Source organism: Globicephala melas, chromosome 6 (assembly GCF_963455315.2).
Source record: "Globicephala melas chromosome 6, mGloMel1.2, whole genome shotgun sequence".
Lineage (NCBI taxonomy): Eukaryota > Metazoa > Chordata > Mammalia > Artiodactyla > Delphinidae > Globicephala > Globicephala melas.
Window position 1 is genome coordinate 75,363,045 of NC_083319.1, and position 16,270 is coordinate 75,379,314.

The 16,270-nt window shown below is 44.3% G+C and overlaps 1 protein-coding gene across 3 annotated transcripts in view; it reads right to left on the minus strand.

Moving 5' to 3' along the window:
• The window catches only part of MOB3B (MOB kinase activator 3B), a 238,870-nt gene that overhangs the window by 21,696 nt on the left and 200,904 nt on the right, over nt 1-16,270 (minus strand). The window contains exon 4 of one of the 3 annotated variants that reach the window (XM_030830344.2): nt 7,757-12,950. The exons of the other annotated variants lie outside the window; for them this stretch is intronic. Within the exon in view, the coding sequence (XP_030686204.1) occupies nt 12,921-12,950 (30 nt within the window). The 3' untranslated portion in view covers nt 7,757-12,920. Of the gene's footprint in view, nt 1-7,756; nt 12,951-16,270 lie in introns of those variants that run through there. 3 annotated transcript variants of the gene reach the window in all.

Below are 16,270 nucleotides of genomic sequence, written 5' to 3' on the forward strand. Positions count from 1 at the left end.
CCTCTAGGCAGGGGTGGGCTAGTGGCAGGGAAGGGAGGGTGAGGCAATTTCAGTAATCTTGAGGGCCTCAGGTAAAGGGAGCCATTTCCCACCTCTGGGGGCGGCCACAGCAGTTCTGTCCTTCAGGTCACGTGGAAGCAGTGGTAGCAGGTAGGGCGGGCTGTGTGCTCGTCCCCAGGCTGTCCTGGAAGGCAGGCTCCCTGTACTTCTTCTTACAGATGGTCAGGCCGGCAGGATCACAGGCGGAGTGGCCAGGCATTGAAAGGTTGTGCTACCCAAGCAATCAAGTGCCTCTAGGCATTCAGGTCTCGCCAGGAAAACCTGCCACCATCAGCACCAAACAAACTCACAAAAACAGCACGTGGCTATTTCAAACACCTGCGTTACAACCCCAGCGCATCAGCCAGCATGCCGCTGCAGGTGTAGACGCTTTCACTACGCTAGGGAAACCTGAAGGATGGGCTTTTATTCCCAGATCTACTCTTTCTCCTCTTTGGGTGTTGAAATGTCCTTTCTTCTATGAAATAAGGGTGAGGAGAGATGGTGAGGAGAGCATCCCTAAATCACTCTGTTGTTTCATATTAAACTTTCTAGGCTACGAAATCCAAAAAACGGAGGATGAGTGCAAGGGTTGTTGGCCATTCTTTCTAACTTGTGAGAAGACTGCCTCGGGGCCTCGCTAAAGAGTCTGGTTCCTGCTGGTGGTGGTGGGCTGCCAGGGAAGAGCACTGGGGTGGGGGGAAGGGGCACAGGTCTGGGATTTAGAAAGAGCAGCCTGGCTTCAGTTTGTGAAGAGTGGGAGGGGAGAGGGGATTTGGAGGCAAGGAGAGTGTCTCCTGGCTTTTGTAGTGTTTGGGGCACGAGGAAGGGGAGCCTAGGGACAGGCAGAGGCCGTGCCAGTGGAGGAAGAGGGGCCTCTGTGACTCTGAGGCTAATTTTCTTTTTTTAATTAATTGATTAATTAATTAATTTAGGCTGTGCTGAGCTGCATGCGGGATCTTAGTTCCCTGACCAACGATCAAACCCGCGCCCCCTGCAGTGGAAGCACAGATTCTCAACCACTGGACAGCCAGGGAAGTCCCTAATTTTCTAATAAGAGTTTGGTCAAATCTTTCCCCTAAGTTGCTGAATCTTATCTGCTATTTTGTCTTTCCATAATCTCATTGAAATAAATCTCCCCTTCAGGACAATCTAAGCGTGGTAGAGAAAAGGGCACAGTTTGTTTTCCAATTTTTCTGAATAAACACTTTCCTTTTCTGCTAGCCAGACTACATAGTCTGTTTTGGCAAGCTTTCCATTGGAACTAGCTGCTTTCTCCACTCCGTATTCACGGATCGGCTGTATTTGAACTCTAGCAGTTATCAGATGTCTCCTTCGTGTCCATAGATCTCTCCCAGCTGGCCTTAAGGCAAATCACATCTTAGTAGTTATCAGACGCGATTGGTACAAGGATGGATGCTGAAGAAGTGCACATAAATGGGGAAAATTATTTCTTCTCTAAGGGCTTCTGAACCCAGGGATGGGAAAAAGCAAAGACAGATGAGGGCACCCAGCCCAAAGCAAAGGAGCTGAGGCTTCCGTTCTCCTGCGCCAGTGAAATCTGCAAAATGACAGCATCTGTGAGTCCGTTACTAGGTTGACGAAGGGCCCTTGAGAGCGCTCAGCACTAGCAGGGAGGTGCTCGCCTGATGACTTGGGCTGAATTTCCCTATTTTCCAGTCTTGCCTGTTCCTTGGTATGTACTAGTCATCCCTGCAAGACTAAGTCTGATCAGAAAGGAAACTGTTTGGGGGACAACTGGAAGGTGTGAACCCCTCTGAATCAGAGGGGCGATTGTACCCCTGGCTGCTCTTCTGAAGCTGGCAGAGGCTGGGCTTCCGAAGCCAGGTTTTCTTCCCCAGGCAGCAGCTGGCTGCGCATCGGCAGCCGCTTGGGCATTAAGCCCACTTGTTTCCTCCCTTTGACCCATCGGTTTGACGATCTTAACTTTCAGGGGCATTTTCATCAGATTCACACTTTCTGTTCTGTACAGCAGGCATTCATCTCACCTGTGTAACTTCCTCAACGCTGCTTCCCCAGATTCCTCTGGGCTTTTCAGGGGCGACTAATGTTTTGACCCTCATGGTGAAAGAAGCTTTGTCACCAGGGTAGCAAGTGAACAAGGGAAAAGGAGGAATAACTTTTTAATAGCTGAAGTGTGTGTGTTGGAGCGATGTCTCCTAGTGATGAAGAGCCGGGGGTCTGGAGACAGACTGCCTGGTCTCAAATCCCAGCTCCACCACTAACTAGCTGCATGACCTTGAAAAAGATTCTTGCCCCTCAACCTCAGTTTCCTCATCTGTAAAATGGGAATAATAACAATAGTATCTACCCCAAGGACTGGAGTGAGGATTAATTCAGATAATCAGAGTAAAATGCTTGGCACGATGCCTAGCACTGGATGAGAGCAAGGCCTCATCCCAGCTCCCCAGCCACTGCACTCGGTCACCACATCTGCAACAGATTACGGATAGCTGTTGTCACCAATAGTTCCCTCAGGGAACAGTTGTGAGAAGGGGATGGGAGGAGATATGTCAAGTACCAAACACAGTGCTTGGCACAAAGTAGATTCTCAGTAAATTAATTCCTAGCCCTTCTTCCCCCCAAAATGTCCTCCTAACTCCCTTGAAAGCACTCAGCACACCCATTTGTTTCTAGTCCTTTCCCACACGTAACAGGAATCTATGAGCACCAGAGAATGTTCATGTAAAAATTCCCTTGTTTATTTTCTCTTCCTCTCGGCAGTGGGTGAGGGGCTTGGGTACCTTCCCTTCACGTGTCTCTATCTGAGTCGCTCCGAAGTCCTTTTTCAGTCACTTAGGAGAGAGAACGCAAATTTCAATGCAATGCCACGAGCCCAAGGGCAGCACAATCTTTTTTCCTGAATGTTAACGTGGCAATAACTTACAGCTTACAGCTCTTAGGAACTTTCTGGACTTGCAATTGTTTATTTCTTTTATTTCAAATCCATATGCTCACAGGGTTTTACTGAATTCAATGTCTAGATAATGCCCTGTTAGTACTTAATACCAAAGCTACACCCGGTGTTTTCTGCACAACCTCAGGAAGCCCACGCTAAGGTTGGAAATGTGTTAAAAATTCTTCCTAGGAGTGTGAAATGGGGTTCACCTTTTGAATGAATTTTCTTTAACTTCCTTGGTTCAATTATTGCTGAATCTAATGATTTACTATTAAAAAAAAATACTCCCACTACTCACTCTTTTGACAAATGCTGCTATGTTTGGAGGTTGAATCATTTCACGGATAATATCCACGGAGCCCTAGGAACGGCAAGGTAAACGTCATTCATCTCATCGCAGCATACTAATTTCATCCAGCCTTAAAACATAGGCCAGCATTATGTCCTGACATATTAAAGATCTCCCGGTGGAACCAGGAACTTGTAAACATTTATGCTCTGCACGACTCCTGGTGACCTCAGAGGAAGCTGCATAAGTCAGGTGGATGGAATGGAGGCTGCTTTTCAAATTCAGTGTGTTTCCTATTCATTTCTAAATTAGCCCATGGAATACATGCATAAATAAATCCCTCAGCCGCTCTTTGCTCTAGCCTCTCGGCTGTATATTTCTAATAGTTCCTGTAACCACATATTTTACATTATGGCTGGAGAATTAATGCATTAATTTTTTTCATAGAGAAGAAAAAGCAAAAATTAACTGTGATAGTTTCTCAAATTTCTTATTGTCAAAGCTAATCTTCTGCGTTGGGTGTTTCTGTTTATTAACTCTTTTTTTAAATTTATTTATTTTTGGCTGTGTTGGGTCTTTGTTGCTGCACGCAGGCTTTCTCTAGTTGCGGCGAGCGGGGGCTACTCTTCGTTGCAGTGCGCGGGCTTCTCACTGCGGTGGCTTCTCTTGTTGCGGAGCACGGGCTCTAGGCGCGCGGACTTCAGTAGTTGTGGCGCACCGGCCCAGTTGCCCTGTGGCACGTGGGATCTTCCCGGACCAGGGTTCAAACCGGCATCCCCTGCACTGGCAGGCGGATTCCCAACCACTGAGCCACCAGGGAAGTCCTGTTTATTAATTCTTAAAAGTCTTTTTGTTTTCCTCTAAGGATGAGTGAAATGCATGCTTTTATTCTTCCCATTTCACAGCAGGGAGCAAGACCTAGAAGTTTCTTATGTACCATTTCAATTGATCATAGGAACACCCTGCTCCCAACCTGGGTGATTCCTCCTGGACTTGTGTCCCCTGCCCACTCAGGGACCTCATCGTGGCCTCTGGTCTTGGCCTCACACCACTCAACACTCTGTGGACCAGTTATTCTGATCTTCTTGGTGTCCCCGTTAGTTCTGTTGTCCCACCTGATCTCTGACTAAGGGTCCACTCTGTATGTGTGGATGAACATCTTGTGAATAGAAATGCTTTCTGACCACAGCTGGACTGGTCACAGAAGCACTGCTACAATCACATTAACAAATGGCCAGGAAAGAAACTGAAGGCTGAAGTGCTATATGACGTGGCCGCGGTATCTATAGAGAGGAAGACCATGATGCCTCACGGTGGGGGGGGGGGGTGACTCCTTTAGTGCAGAGTGTGGGCTCTGGAGCAGCCCTGTGTGACATCACTTTCTTGCTTGTGACCTCAGGCAAATTACTTAGGTAACTCTGACTTTAAAATGGGGACACACATAGATAACCCACCTCATGGTGGCTTATCTCATCATAACCCACCTCATCATGACCATTAAATGAGATAATCCAAGTAAAACGCTTAGTGTGTGCTAAGAGTATGCACTCAAATGTATACTTTTGGTGTTAGTAGCATCTAATATTATCATTATTATACATTGCTGTTAATTAATCTCTCTCTGATAGCAGATCTTGATTAGGCACTTGTCTTCCATGTGAATTCATTCATTCATTCATTCATTCATTCATCAAAGGTCTATTGAGCATCTACTATGTGCCAGACACTCTCTTCTAGGTGCTAGGTATACATCAACCAACAAAACAGAGATCCCTGATGACATGGAATTTATACTCTAGTTGGGGGAGACAGACAATACACAATAAACCTAGTAAATAAATTACACAACACAGATGCTATGGGAAAAAGAAAATTTGCCCAGAGAAAGGGGGACCGTGAGTCTTGGTGGGCAGGTGTGACCAGCAGAGGCCCCAGTGAGAAGGTGACATTCAAGCAAAGACTTGAGGGGAGAAGGAATTAGACATGAGGGTATTTGGGGGCAGAGCATCTAGGCAGGGGAACAGCCAGCGCAGAGGCCATAAGTGTGAATGTGACCAGCATGTGTGACACCAGCAAGGAGTGGAGGGAGAGAGGGGAACTGAAGGCTTTTAATCCGAGGTTTTGAGCAAAGAAGGGACTATATTCTCATCCACAGACCGGGCAGGGGTGGGCGGCCCAGTTCCTCATGTCCAGCCAATGTTAACTTCTCCCACCAAACTTCATCCTGTCTAAAAGACCTCAGCATCTTTGCCCTAAGTGAAATAATTAGCCTTTAGATAAATAAACAAGCCACAATGTACGATTTTTCTAAATGCTGCTGCCTCTTATGGATGGATGTCCGCATGTAGTTTTTAGCAATACTAAATATATCATTGTAGAGACATTATATGCACAGTTATGGAGAAACAGTTATCCAAAATATTGTTTCTGGGTTAATAAGCAGGATTCTGTTGATACCTTTGTGCCTCTATGTTCTATATATTTCTTGAAAATGCTTACACTCTTATCCTTTGCTGATTTGGTTATAGGTGAGGTCACATCTCAGTGATATGATACGATTTCCTCCGGAGCAGTTATTCAACTTAATCTAGTATGCAGTAATATTTATAAGCTCAATCAAAGTTTAATTAGATTGAATTGGATGTCCTCATTTGGGTTTTAGTTTATTAAGTACTGGGATTTTTTTTTTATGTTTTCATTAAAACTCAGATGATGAATGCTGCATTAAAATAAGAAGTTTCCGTTAAAATAACGTGTTCTGTTAAAACCTACTTCACCATGAAATAGAAAACTCAGATAAAATATGTAGTTGTTATAAATGACACTACGATTGCTTCCCAATGACAGTTCTTTATCATTTTGGTCAATGTAGCAATGAAGTCTGCTTGGAAGCAAAGTTGAAATTTAAGAATTTAGGATATTGAAAGACTGCATAGATTTAATGATCAGCTTAGCTTCCACGGGAAGCAAACTTCTTATGGGAGTATCAATTTTGCTGTTGTTGGGTGGAAGGACTGAAGGCATCTGGTTTGAATTTATTGTCTTCTAAGACAGTTTTCCATTTATTATCATTAATACAATGTAGGTTACTAGGGAGACTATGATAATACACCAGGTATTCAATGTGTATGGGGACACATTTGAAAATTAAAATAGTGGTTTCATCAGGGGCCTCTCTAGACATGGTAAAGCAGGGGCTGTGACCTGACATGCCTTAGGGGAGTGGCAAGAAATGTACATGAGTGAAGCATCCCAGTGTAAGAGGATAGTGGTACATTAGAGAGAAACTCCATCAAAATGGGTCCGCCACTTCGCAGCCGATTCCTGAAAACAAAAGCCTTGTGTGGCCAGATTTTCTGATTTTGTGAGAGAAGCCAGAAATTTTCATGTGTCAAATTTTCCGATTTTTTTTTTTTTTTTTTTTTGTGGTACGCGGGCCTCTCATTGTTGTGGCCTCTCCCTTTGCGGAGCACAGGCTCCGTACACGCAGGCTCAGCAGCCATGGCTCACGGGCCCAGCCACTCCGCGGCATGTGGGATCTTCCCAGACCGGGGCACGAACCCGTATCGCCTGCATCGGCAGGCGGACTCTCAACCACTGCGCCACCAGGGAAGCCCAAATTTTCTGCTTTTTAAACGTCGGTACTAGTTAAACAACAACAACAACTACAATCTTCGTAGGTCCAACAAAACACGCCTGCAGGACAAATTCCGTCCATAGCCCGCCTCTCTGTCACTTCTTGGGATACATTTCAGACAGTGGAACTGAGAAACAGAGAAACCCTTATGTGTGTGATTGAGTTCCAGAAATCTCGTTCCTCACTGCCCTGTGTCTAGAAATCACCTCGTCACAAACAGCTTTCGTCAGACATAGTATTCTATTGTTGCTATTAGGAACAGGGGCTACTTTTGGACTCATTTACAATGATTACACAGTGACTGCAAATGTACTAATATCAATAATATAGAAGTATATAGAATTTACATGTTTCTGCTTTTCCAAATATGTTAATATTTTAATCGTACATCAGTGTCCAAAAATAATTATAAGCTACGTAGGAACAAATCTAGGACCCCAGTTGCAGTTCATAACAATTCAATATACTACCCAAGGTCATACAGATAAGGTAGTGGCAAACCTGAGATTAAACCTCAGGTCTGTTTACTCTGCTTGATGAGTTTTTTCTATAATCTAGACTTATTACCTTTATATGTCAGGCTGTTACCAAACTTAATACTGAATCCTACTGCCAGAAAAAAATGTACAACATTAATCTGTTGAGAAGCTACACGATAGGCATGACACCCTCCCGGGAAAATTTGTAACAGAATAAAGGAACTTCTGCTAAAATACGAATATGGGCATGTGTTCTAAAATAAATTTTGAATTAGTTTTGTGTAGAGTGAACCTTTCTTTTCATTTATTTGTTCCAGGATCATTGCAGGATGAAGAATATGCTTGTTAAAGAAATAAAACAAACACATAAAAAAGACAAAATAGAAGATGGTTATGTGTCTTTTATTTGTAACATTTGAATTCCTAAGCTCACATAAAACTGATTTCATAAATATCCTTTAGTTTTATCTTGCATTTTAATTGTTTTTCATTGTTAGTCTGTTCTTAGAACCAAACCCTTAATTTAATCACAAATGGAACTAAAAATATGCTAAATCTTTTTTCTGATGCAATTAGAAAAGATACTGAAAAACTTTGAAATTAGAACATTAAAAGCTAGTAAAACAGCTTAACTGTCAGATTAGAAATGGACTCTTCCCTCTAAAAGTTACAAAAATCCTTATTTATTCATTGAAAACTGCTTACCCAGAATTAATAACTGCCCAGAGGGAAACAACGTGTTATAAGTTTTTTTGTTGATATATTTTTAAAAGCAGGGAAAAAAACCCCATTAGTTCCAAAACACGCTTTGTTTCACTAATTCTAGGAGAGAATCATCTATTTCATTAAGAACGAAAATGATCAAAGCACAAAGGACAACAGTATTAACCAAGTGACACATCAGATTCCTTTTAGTGATTTTGCCTTTGTACACATTCCTTGGTGGCTGTACTTTTCCTATGATATTTCTTGTTCTCACAGTGTGATACCCATAGGGTGTGGAAGCGGTGTAAGGTTAGAGACCATAGGAAGTGATGTGCTTCCATTAATGACCAGAATGACATAATCACCACAAAAAGATAAGAGAAATTCTATCCACGTCCCCTAATGCTTTGCCAATTAAAGAGGGGATTAAAACAAAATAACTCAGTGTGATCTTACAGGGAACGCTAAAGGTAGGAAGGAAGGAAGCTAAAGAAGAAAAGCAAAATGGCGGAACAGAATATAGATAAGGATTTAGTGCGGGCAAATACAATAGAAAAGAACATTTATAAGTGTATAAAATCAAGTCAAGAGTTAGCAAAGACACAACATAGTTTGGAGACAGCGTGCAGTAATTTCTTAATGTTCACTGCTAGGTACATCCATAATGCACAGTGACATGGAGAGCTTTGGGAAGGTTTCAGGCTCAAGTACAGCAATGTTAGCAGTGGGGCAACGAGACTTCCAAGAGAATTCCACCATTGGGAGATGATAAATGGAGGAAGGCTGAAAGACAACTGGTAACAGTCTTCAAATATTTAGTGGCCATGCAAATAAAGCTCTCATTTAGTATGTTTTTACTTATACAGTCTTTGGGTCTTAATGTGGGATACTAGAAAAGGTGAGCTGAAATGCATAGATAATAGTTTAACTCAAGTTGAATGGAAGGATTTCAGATTGAATCTGGTCTGTGGGTTATACCAGAGGATGCTGCAGAATTTCTGTGCCTGAAGATCGTTGAGAGGAGAATTGGTTTTTCACCTGGAATATTATTGATGTGGTTTGGGAGGGTAGAAGGAATAGCTTAAGAAATCTCTCGAAGTTGCTTCCATTCATCCTGGCGCTCAGAAATGAGCAAACACCCCAGGAAGAGAAAATGAGAAACCTCAGAAGTAGAAACTGACTCCAGATGGGTATTTCTCAATTTTTTAAAATTATCATCCTCCTACAGAGCGTTTTTAGACATTTGATTCCTAATCATCTCCCTATCCCTACAGAAATTTAATACGACATATATACTTCACATCTGTATATGTACTATGGTCAGGCCATGACCCAGTGTAATATATAAGATTTCCTCCCCACCCAAATCAATTGTTGCACCCTTGGGCAATCACCATCAATGAAAATGCACGCTCTTTAAAATAAACCATCGGTCTGAATGGGAGGTCACTGAGGATGGGAGAAAAAAAAGTTATATATGTCTTAACTCTGGCTTCAGGGACCGCACAAATTCTCATTAGTCAGCATACTCATGCATTACCTGCAGAGGGAAACTTTTTGTGTCCTCTTCTGTTAAATGGGAAAAGATGAATTCTCTGTCACTGCTATATCATCTAACTGCAATGGCTGTAATCTTTTGGAGATCCTGGACCTCTTTGTGAATGTTAGGAAAGGAAAGCACATACGTACAGTCTCACACTCTATAAAATGTATGCATACGGAACTTCAGATCTTTATAATGAATTATGGGACTTTATAATGAATGGATCAGGCAGACGACACCTCAACCCACTGATCAAGCTTAATATTTATCATAAAAAGAGACAACTAGACATTATATGCTTCCTGATACGATGCAAAAGGAAAGAAACACATCACTTACATAGTATTCTTGCTAAAAAATGTTTAACCTGAATCTAATAATGAGGAAACAATCAGAAAAAAATGCCAGATTGTGAAACATTCTACAAACAAACCAGCCAGAACTCTTTACTAATGTCAGTGTCATGAAAGACGCACATACGTGCACGCACACACACACACACACACACACACGTACACACACACCTCACACATACATAAGAGAAGGACTCTAATCCATTAACTAAAGAGAATGACAACTACGGGTATATGGATGTCACTGTAATCTTTCCTTTTTGAAATTTCCACTTTGACATTTCTCAAAAAAAAAAAGAAAATCATCGATACATGTATTACTCAACTAAAAAAAAAAATAGTGGGAAATGAGGGAGAGCGAGCCAGGTTAGGAGGAAGAAGCAAGATGTCAATCTCAGACCCAGAGAGTAGGAGATGCCTGAAGAGATGCCAGGAGCTCAGATCTCCATTTGCCAGGAGAGGTACTTAGGATGTAGTCAGGCCAAAGAGATAAAAGATCGTCTGTAATGATTTTCTTCAGAATTTGCCAAACAAAGTTCTACGGGAATAGGAACAGTCTGTAATTAAAACGTAAGAGTGGTTTGCCAGCACTTACCCTAGAAGTGCCGATTAGCGCAGCGAGCAATACAACCAGGGGGAAATTGTTCCAAGAAGTTTTAAAAAACTCTGGATTTTTTTTTTAATTGAGTGGAAATTGCATATGCACAAACAGTTAACAGAAAATAACCTTCAAAAGACTTCATAACAGAAGTCTTCAGAGTCCAGCATCCTACTTGATCAGGCATTATTGAAATACCGGAACTTAGTCCACTTTTTTTTTTTTTTTTTTTTTTTGCGGTACGCGGGCCTCTCACTGTTGTGGCCTCTCCCGTTGCGGAGCACAGGCTCCGGACACGCAGGCTCAGCGGCCATGGCTCATGGGCCCAGAGGCTCCGCGGCATGTGGGATCTTCCCGGACCGGGGCACGAGCCCGCGTCCCCTGCATTGGCAGGCGGACTCTCAACCACTGCGCCACCAGGGAAGCCCAACTTAGTCAACTTTTTAATGCAAAACTCCTGTGTTTTCCATTGTGCAGAGCTTCAGAGTTCCTCCCAGGGCCTGGGCTCCATGCTGTCATTTCTCTGTCTCACTGCTCAACACTCCCACGTGGCACTAACTGCATCGTGCACGGGTCGGGAAGACGGGCTCATTTGTCTGATCTCCAGATGCTTAGGACAGTCAGATATCCTTTCAGCCAAAAATGGTGCTGAGAAAAATCTTCGCCTATCTTGTCCTCTCGAAGTTACTTAGGAAGCAAAAAACCAAAAAGCAAAAAAGGTACGTTTGTTGTTGATCAGAGCGCAACAATATGGAGAGAGGTAGCAGCACTTGGATTCCATGAGACAACTTTGACGAGATACAAAGCAAGGGTCGGTTTGCCGGGTTAGGTCAACACAGAATGCCACGGTGCCCAGACAGTTGACCCTTTCTGTTTGGACCAAGAAAGACTTCATGCCTTTCTAGGCTCTCGCAGCAGCTCCAAATGGTTTTAACACATTACATGCAATGAAACAAAATCAGAGCTGTTGAGTTATTCTTTAATCAGTATTACATTGAAATGCCCTAATACATTCTTATCTACATCCCTCCACCAACTGCTATTTTGTCGAATTCAAATGCTCACTGCAAGTATCATCACCCCCTAGTCATAGGCTCTCATGACCACCACGGTTTTGCGAATGAATCAGAGAAGGCAACATTGCTTCAGCTAAAAGTCACTTAGCTTTCAAAAGGCAGATGTAGCACAGAATGATTCTGTCTACTGGGATAGAAACACTGGGAAGGATGGGAGAAGGAAGTTGGCTCCAGCTCCACCGTTACCTTGGCAACTGTGGCCCCAGCATCCTCCGGGCAGAAATTAACTTTGTGCCATAATATCATAAGGCAGAGGAAGGGAGAGCGCAGAGGAAGAGGAAGAAAACATCGGCTGGATCTAGAAGCTCAGAGGGCCGTCTGGGGCGATTAAGAATCAGTGGGCGGGGCATTTGAGCTACAGGCACCAAATGACCCATTGTACTTTTGTTGGGTTTTTTTTTTCCACTGAAATTTCAGTATTGTTCGAAGATAGCCACCACACCCTTTAATAAGGAACAAACACTGCACTAATTTGGCTCAGGGCGTCTGCTGATCATTCTTGGTCATTTATAACTTCCTTTTATTTCTCTCTTCGGGGAAATCAGGGAAAAAAAACATCTTGAACGGAAGAGACAAGGAATGGTGTGGTTATAAAAAGCACATTCTGTTGAGGGTGAACTGGTAACTAGTTAGCCTTAGGCTAGAGACCAGTCTCCTCCCTGCTATGAAAGTGTGCAGACCCTATCTGGGGCAAGACAAGCCACCCCGTGGAGTGGTCCCTGGTCAAACTGCTTATGGGGGAAACTGCACTGATGCTGTGGGACGGACCTCCCAGCCAAGACCACGGCATCAGGGCCAGAGCCTGCAGGGACCGCACAGGAAGGCTTGTTAGAGAAAAACTGGCTGTGCGTCCAGAGCTCCAAAATTCACTGGGTACTCAGAAAACACGTTACAGAAAAGGCAGCCGGCTGACGAGACAGGTAAGTGGAAAAGTACAGGTAAGTATCTCAGTCTCAAAACCTGAATTCCAGTAAAGCTTAGGTGGCAGGTCACAGGCAGAACTGCGACACGCATGTAAGTGCAGAGGCTTCCTTCCTCCAGGATGGGTGAGGGGCCGTCCTTCTCTCCTGGCCAGGTCCACAGGTCACGGCTAGCAGCGCTCAGACGGTTAAGAGCACACGAGGTGAGCGGGGAACATCTCTCAGGAGTCACCGCCGTCTCCAGCATGCCTGCTCCCGGAAGTAGGTGCGCCTTTTCAGCCAGGGAGGTCTCCCTCCTGCCGGCCCGGGACTCCAGGAGGAAACAGCTTTTCCTCTTTCTTCCGTAGGGTAAGATGGGGCGTTAGTGACACATCCTGCTCGTCATCTCTTTCTGGAAAGCAGGGGGAGAAGGATGGTTAGGAGTAACTATAAGCAGAGCAATGACTTGTTGAAGGATTCTGAAAATACCCTGGCAACCTCTGGAGCCTTTAAGCCAGAGGTTGCAAGCATGGCCCAGGAATAAGGCTCTGCATACGGATGTGTTCCACTGGCTGCAGGCTTTTTTTTTTTTTTTTAAAATCAAAGCAATGTTTTAAAAACCTCAGCTAACTTGCCAAAATTCCAGGTTGCTCTGTGTTTTGGAAAAATTGCAAGATCTGGAGCCACTGGGCAGCTGAGTTGAGAATTGCCTTCCTCTTCAGATGCAGAATACACTCTCCAGTTTGCCCTAGTCTCCACCACTCCCAGCAGTCTCCCCATCAGGAGTGAAGTATCACTTACTGGTTGATCTGATCATTGGATTTAGACGGCTGTTTTTCTTACAGTAGAGCACAATTTCTCTTTACGTAAGTTTCAGTCAAAGATGAAAAAATGAAGGATAGGTACAAGTCGAGAAAAGTGGGAGGAAGGACATTTCTTAATAGAAATGAAGACTATCCCAGTGTGTCTGACAGTCAACCACAACCAGCTGGCCTTTCTATAAATGCTCTTGTGGGCATTTATAGATCCCAAATGTGCCATCTGTTCTCCTTCTCTGGGGCTCTGCACAGGCGAGACCCTTGCCCGTGGCCTGCTCCTATCACGCCCTGCTCTCTTGGCTAATTGCCATTCATTTTCCCAACTCCAGCAAGATGACTCTGATCTGCCTGGGAGGCCTTCAGGCACTCCCGCCCCTCCCACTGTGCATCAGCCACGCCCCCCACCTGTGCCCACCTGGAGGTCTGCGTGCAAGGAGCCAGTTTGTACACCTGTGTGTGTGTGTGTGCGCACGCGCGCGTGCACACACATGGGCGACGGGCATGTGGGTTAGCTCTACTTGTGAGCTCCAAGGTGTCAGGAAGAAGAAACCCTCACTAGCACAGTGCCTGGCACAGGGCAGCAGCTCCTCTTTCATCCTTAAGAATGTCCTGGATCGCAGGCTGGGAAGGAGGCTTGTGCCTTGTGGCATTTAGGAGGACACGTTTCATATATTTTAGTTAGATGAATGAGCCGCTTCTGAGGTCCACCTGCTGCAGCGCTGACGCCAGCTGCTACCTCTCTTGCACGCTGACCCCAGCTCACCCTCCAGCGCCCCCTATCAAATAGGAAACATCTGAGTAACAGGAGCTTGCGAATAGGCGTGCCAGCTGCTCAGAGGCTCGATTAGAAAACGATACCAATGTGCTGGCTAAAAAAATAACCAAATATACAGAACAGAATCTAGGTACTTTTGCACCCTTATAATATTAAGCAAGGCAATTATGTAGAGATACGTATATTGAAAAATTAAGTGACCATTTACTTATGCTCCGTACTTGTGCTATGGACCAGGTGCCTGGGAGATGAGGTCACTGTTCTCAAGGAACTACAGTCTATCAGGGAGAAAACAGTATAAAATACAATGACATAAATGTTAATATTTAGAGGAGGAGATGAGGCATGGTAGAACCCAATCCACCCATCCCACTCTGCCCTCACTACCACCCTGCGTGACCTCCCTGAGCCTTTGGGTCTTAGCTGAAGTGGCCCCTTTCTAGGGATACCCTTCCGAACCTCCAGAATAGGGCATCACCTCCTCTTCTGCTCTTCCATAGCACCCTTCTCCACAACCAGGATAGTCTTTCTGTTTCACTCCTGCCTCCTGGATTCATCCCTTGTAAGAGCCTGTAAGACCCACGGAGAAAAGGGCTGTGTCTGTGGTCTGTGCTGTGTCCCCAGTGCCTGGCAAGTGATGATGGATAAAATGTTTGTGCAATCCAGCAATGAATGGGCTCCCAGTGTCCTCATCTGTGAAGCAGACCAGTGATGCCTACTTGAGGTGAGTGGGAAGGTTAAAAAGTATTCATGGACAGAGTCTGCATTCATTCCCTTTCCTGATCTCTCCAGAAGCACAAACATGGCAGCAGCCACTGTGTGCTGGGAAGACAGAGCCTTGAGAAGACTTCTCTGATAACGTACCCACTGAGATGGACTCCACAACCTAGAGGAGGAAGAGTCTGACAGGTGAGGGTGGGAGAAGGGGGACTGGAGAACAGGGGCTGTGGCTGGAGGGAAGCACAGTTGAGGTGGAGCCCGCCAGGGATCTGATGCTGCTGTGGCTGGAGCAGGGGGGCCAGGGCAGGATGGGGACGCAGGGGTGGGGAGACAGGTAAGCGCACAGCTATTTGAATAAGGACCCACGCACCTGGTGTGGGGGGATGGAAATAGATGATGACAACCTGAAAAGGCATTTGCTGTTCCTCTGTTAAGCTTCCAAAGGTTCTTGTGTTTTTGGTTAACTTTTTGTGACAGAGATGGGAAAAATTAGGTGGGAATTAGGTGGGAATACAAAGTGTGTGTGTGTGTGTGTGTGTGTGTGTGTGCGGGTGTGTGTGGGTGTGTTTGAAAGAGTGAGAGCAAGAGAGTGAAGGAGAGATCATGGGATGAAGACAACTTTGCCTTTATAACTAATTCTCATAATTATTTGCAATGGGTCAGGATTACAGAAAGAAAGGAACTAGCATTTGTTAAGCCCCTATGAGTTGCAGGTGCTTCAGGTAGTTATATTAATATCATCGCCTCTGTAAAACTTTGACAGAAGAGGAATTCAGGCCTCAGAGCAGAAGTGATGTGCTCAGGGTGAACAGGTATGGTGAACAGTGAGCTGCCGAGCTTAAATGGTAACAGTTGCTTCCATCAAACCAAGGTTTGCTGTTGTTTAGTCTCGGTGTCCCTCATGGCTCTACAGATATCACTTCATGTAACCCTTACCCTGATCCCGTGAAGTAAGCTTTGCCATCCCCATTGGTCTGATGAGGAAACAGGCACAGAGACAGAGAATAACTTATCAAAGTCACACAGAAAGTGGCAGAAGTAGAGATTTAAATTCAGATCTATCTGGATGCAAAGGCCAGCTCTTTCCACTACACCACATGACCATGGTTTAAGCCTCTGAGACATTCTTATGAATATGCATCTGAGTGATATTGACTTATATTAATTAACAATTAATTGCAATCGTTCCTGAATTTTCAAAATGCCAAAGAGATAGGTTTTCTTTATCCAGACTGATGCCACTTTGAGTTACAAGTGCAATCGGTAAATACTAAAACAATTATGCCACTAAAAGACTACAGACACAAGAAATATGGAAGGCTTTTTTTTTTTTTTTTTTAAGGAAAGCAGAAGAGGGAAAAGATTGAGAGAGGATATGGGACTTAAGCAAAGCCACTGAGTTAGTCTGTGAAAAGCCAG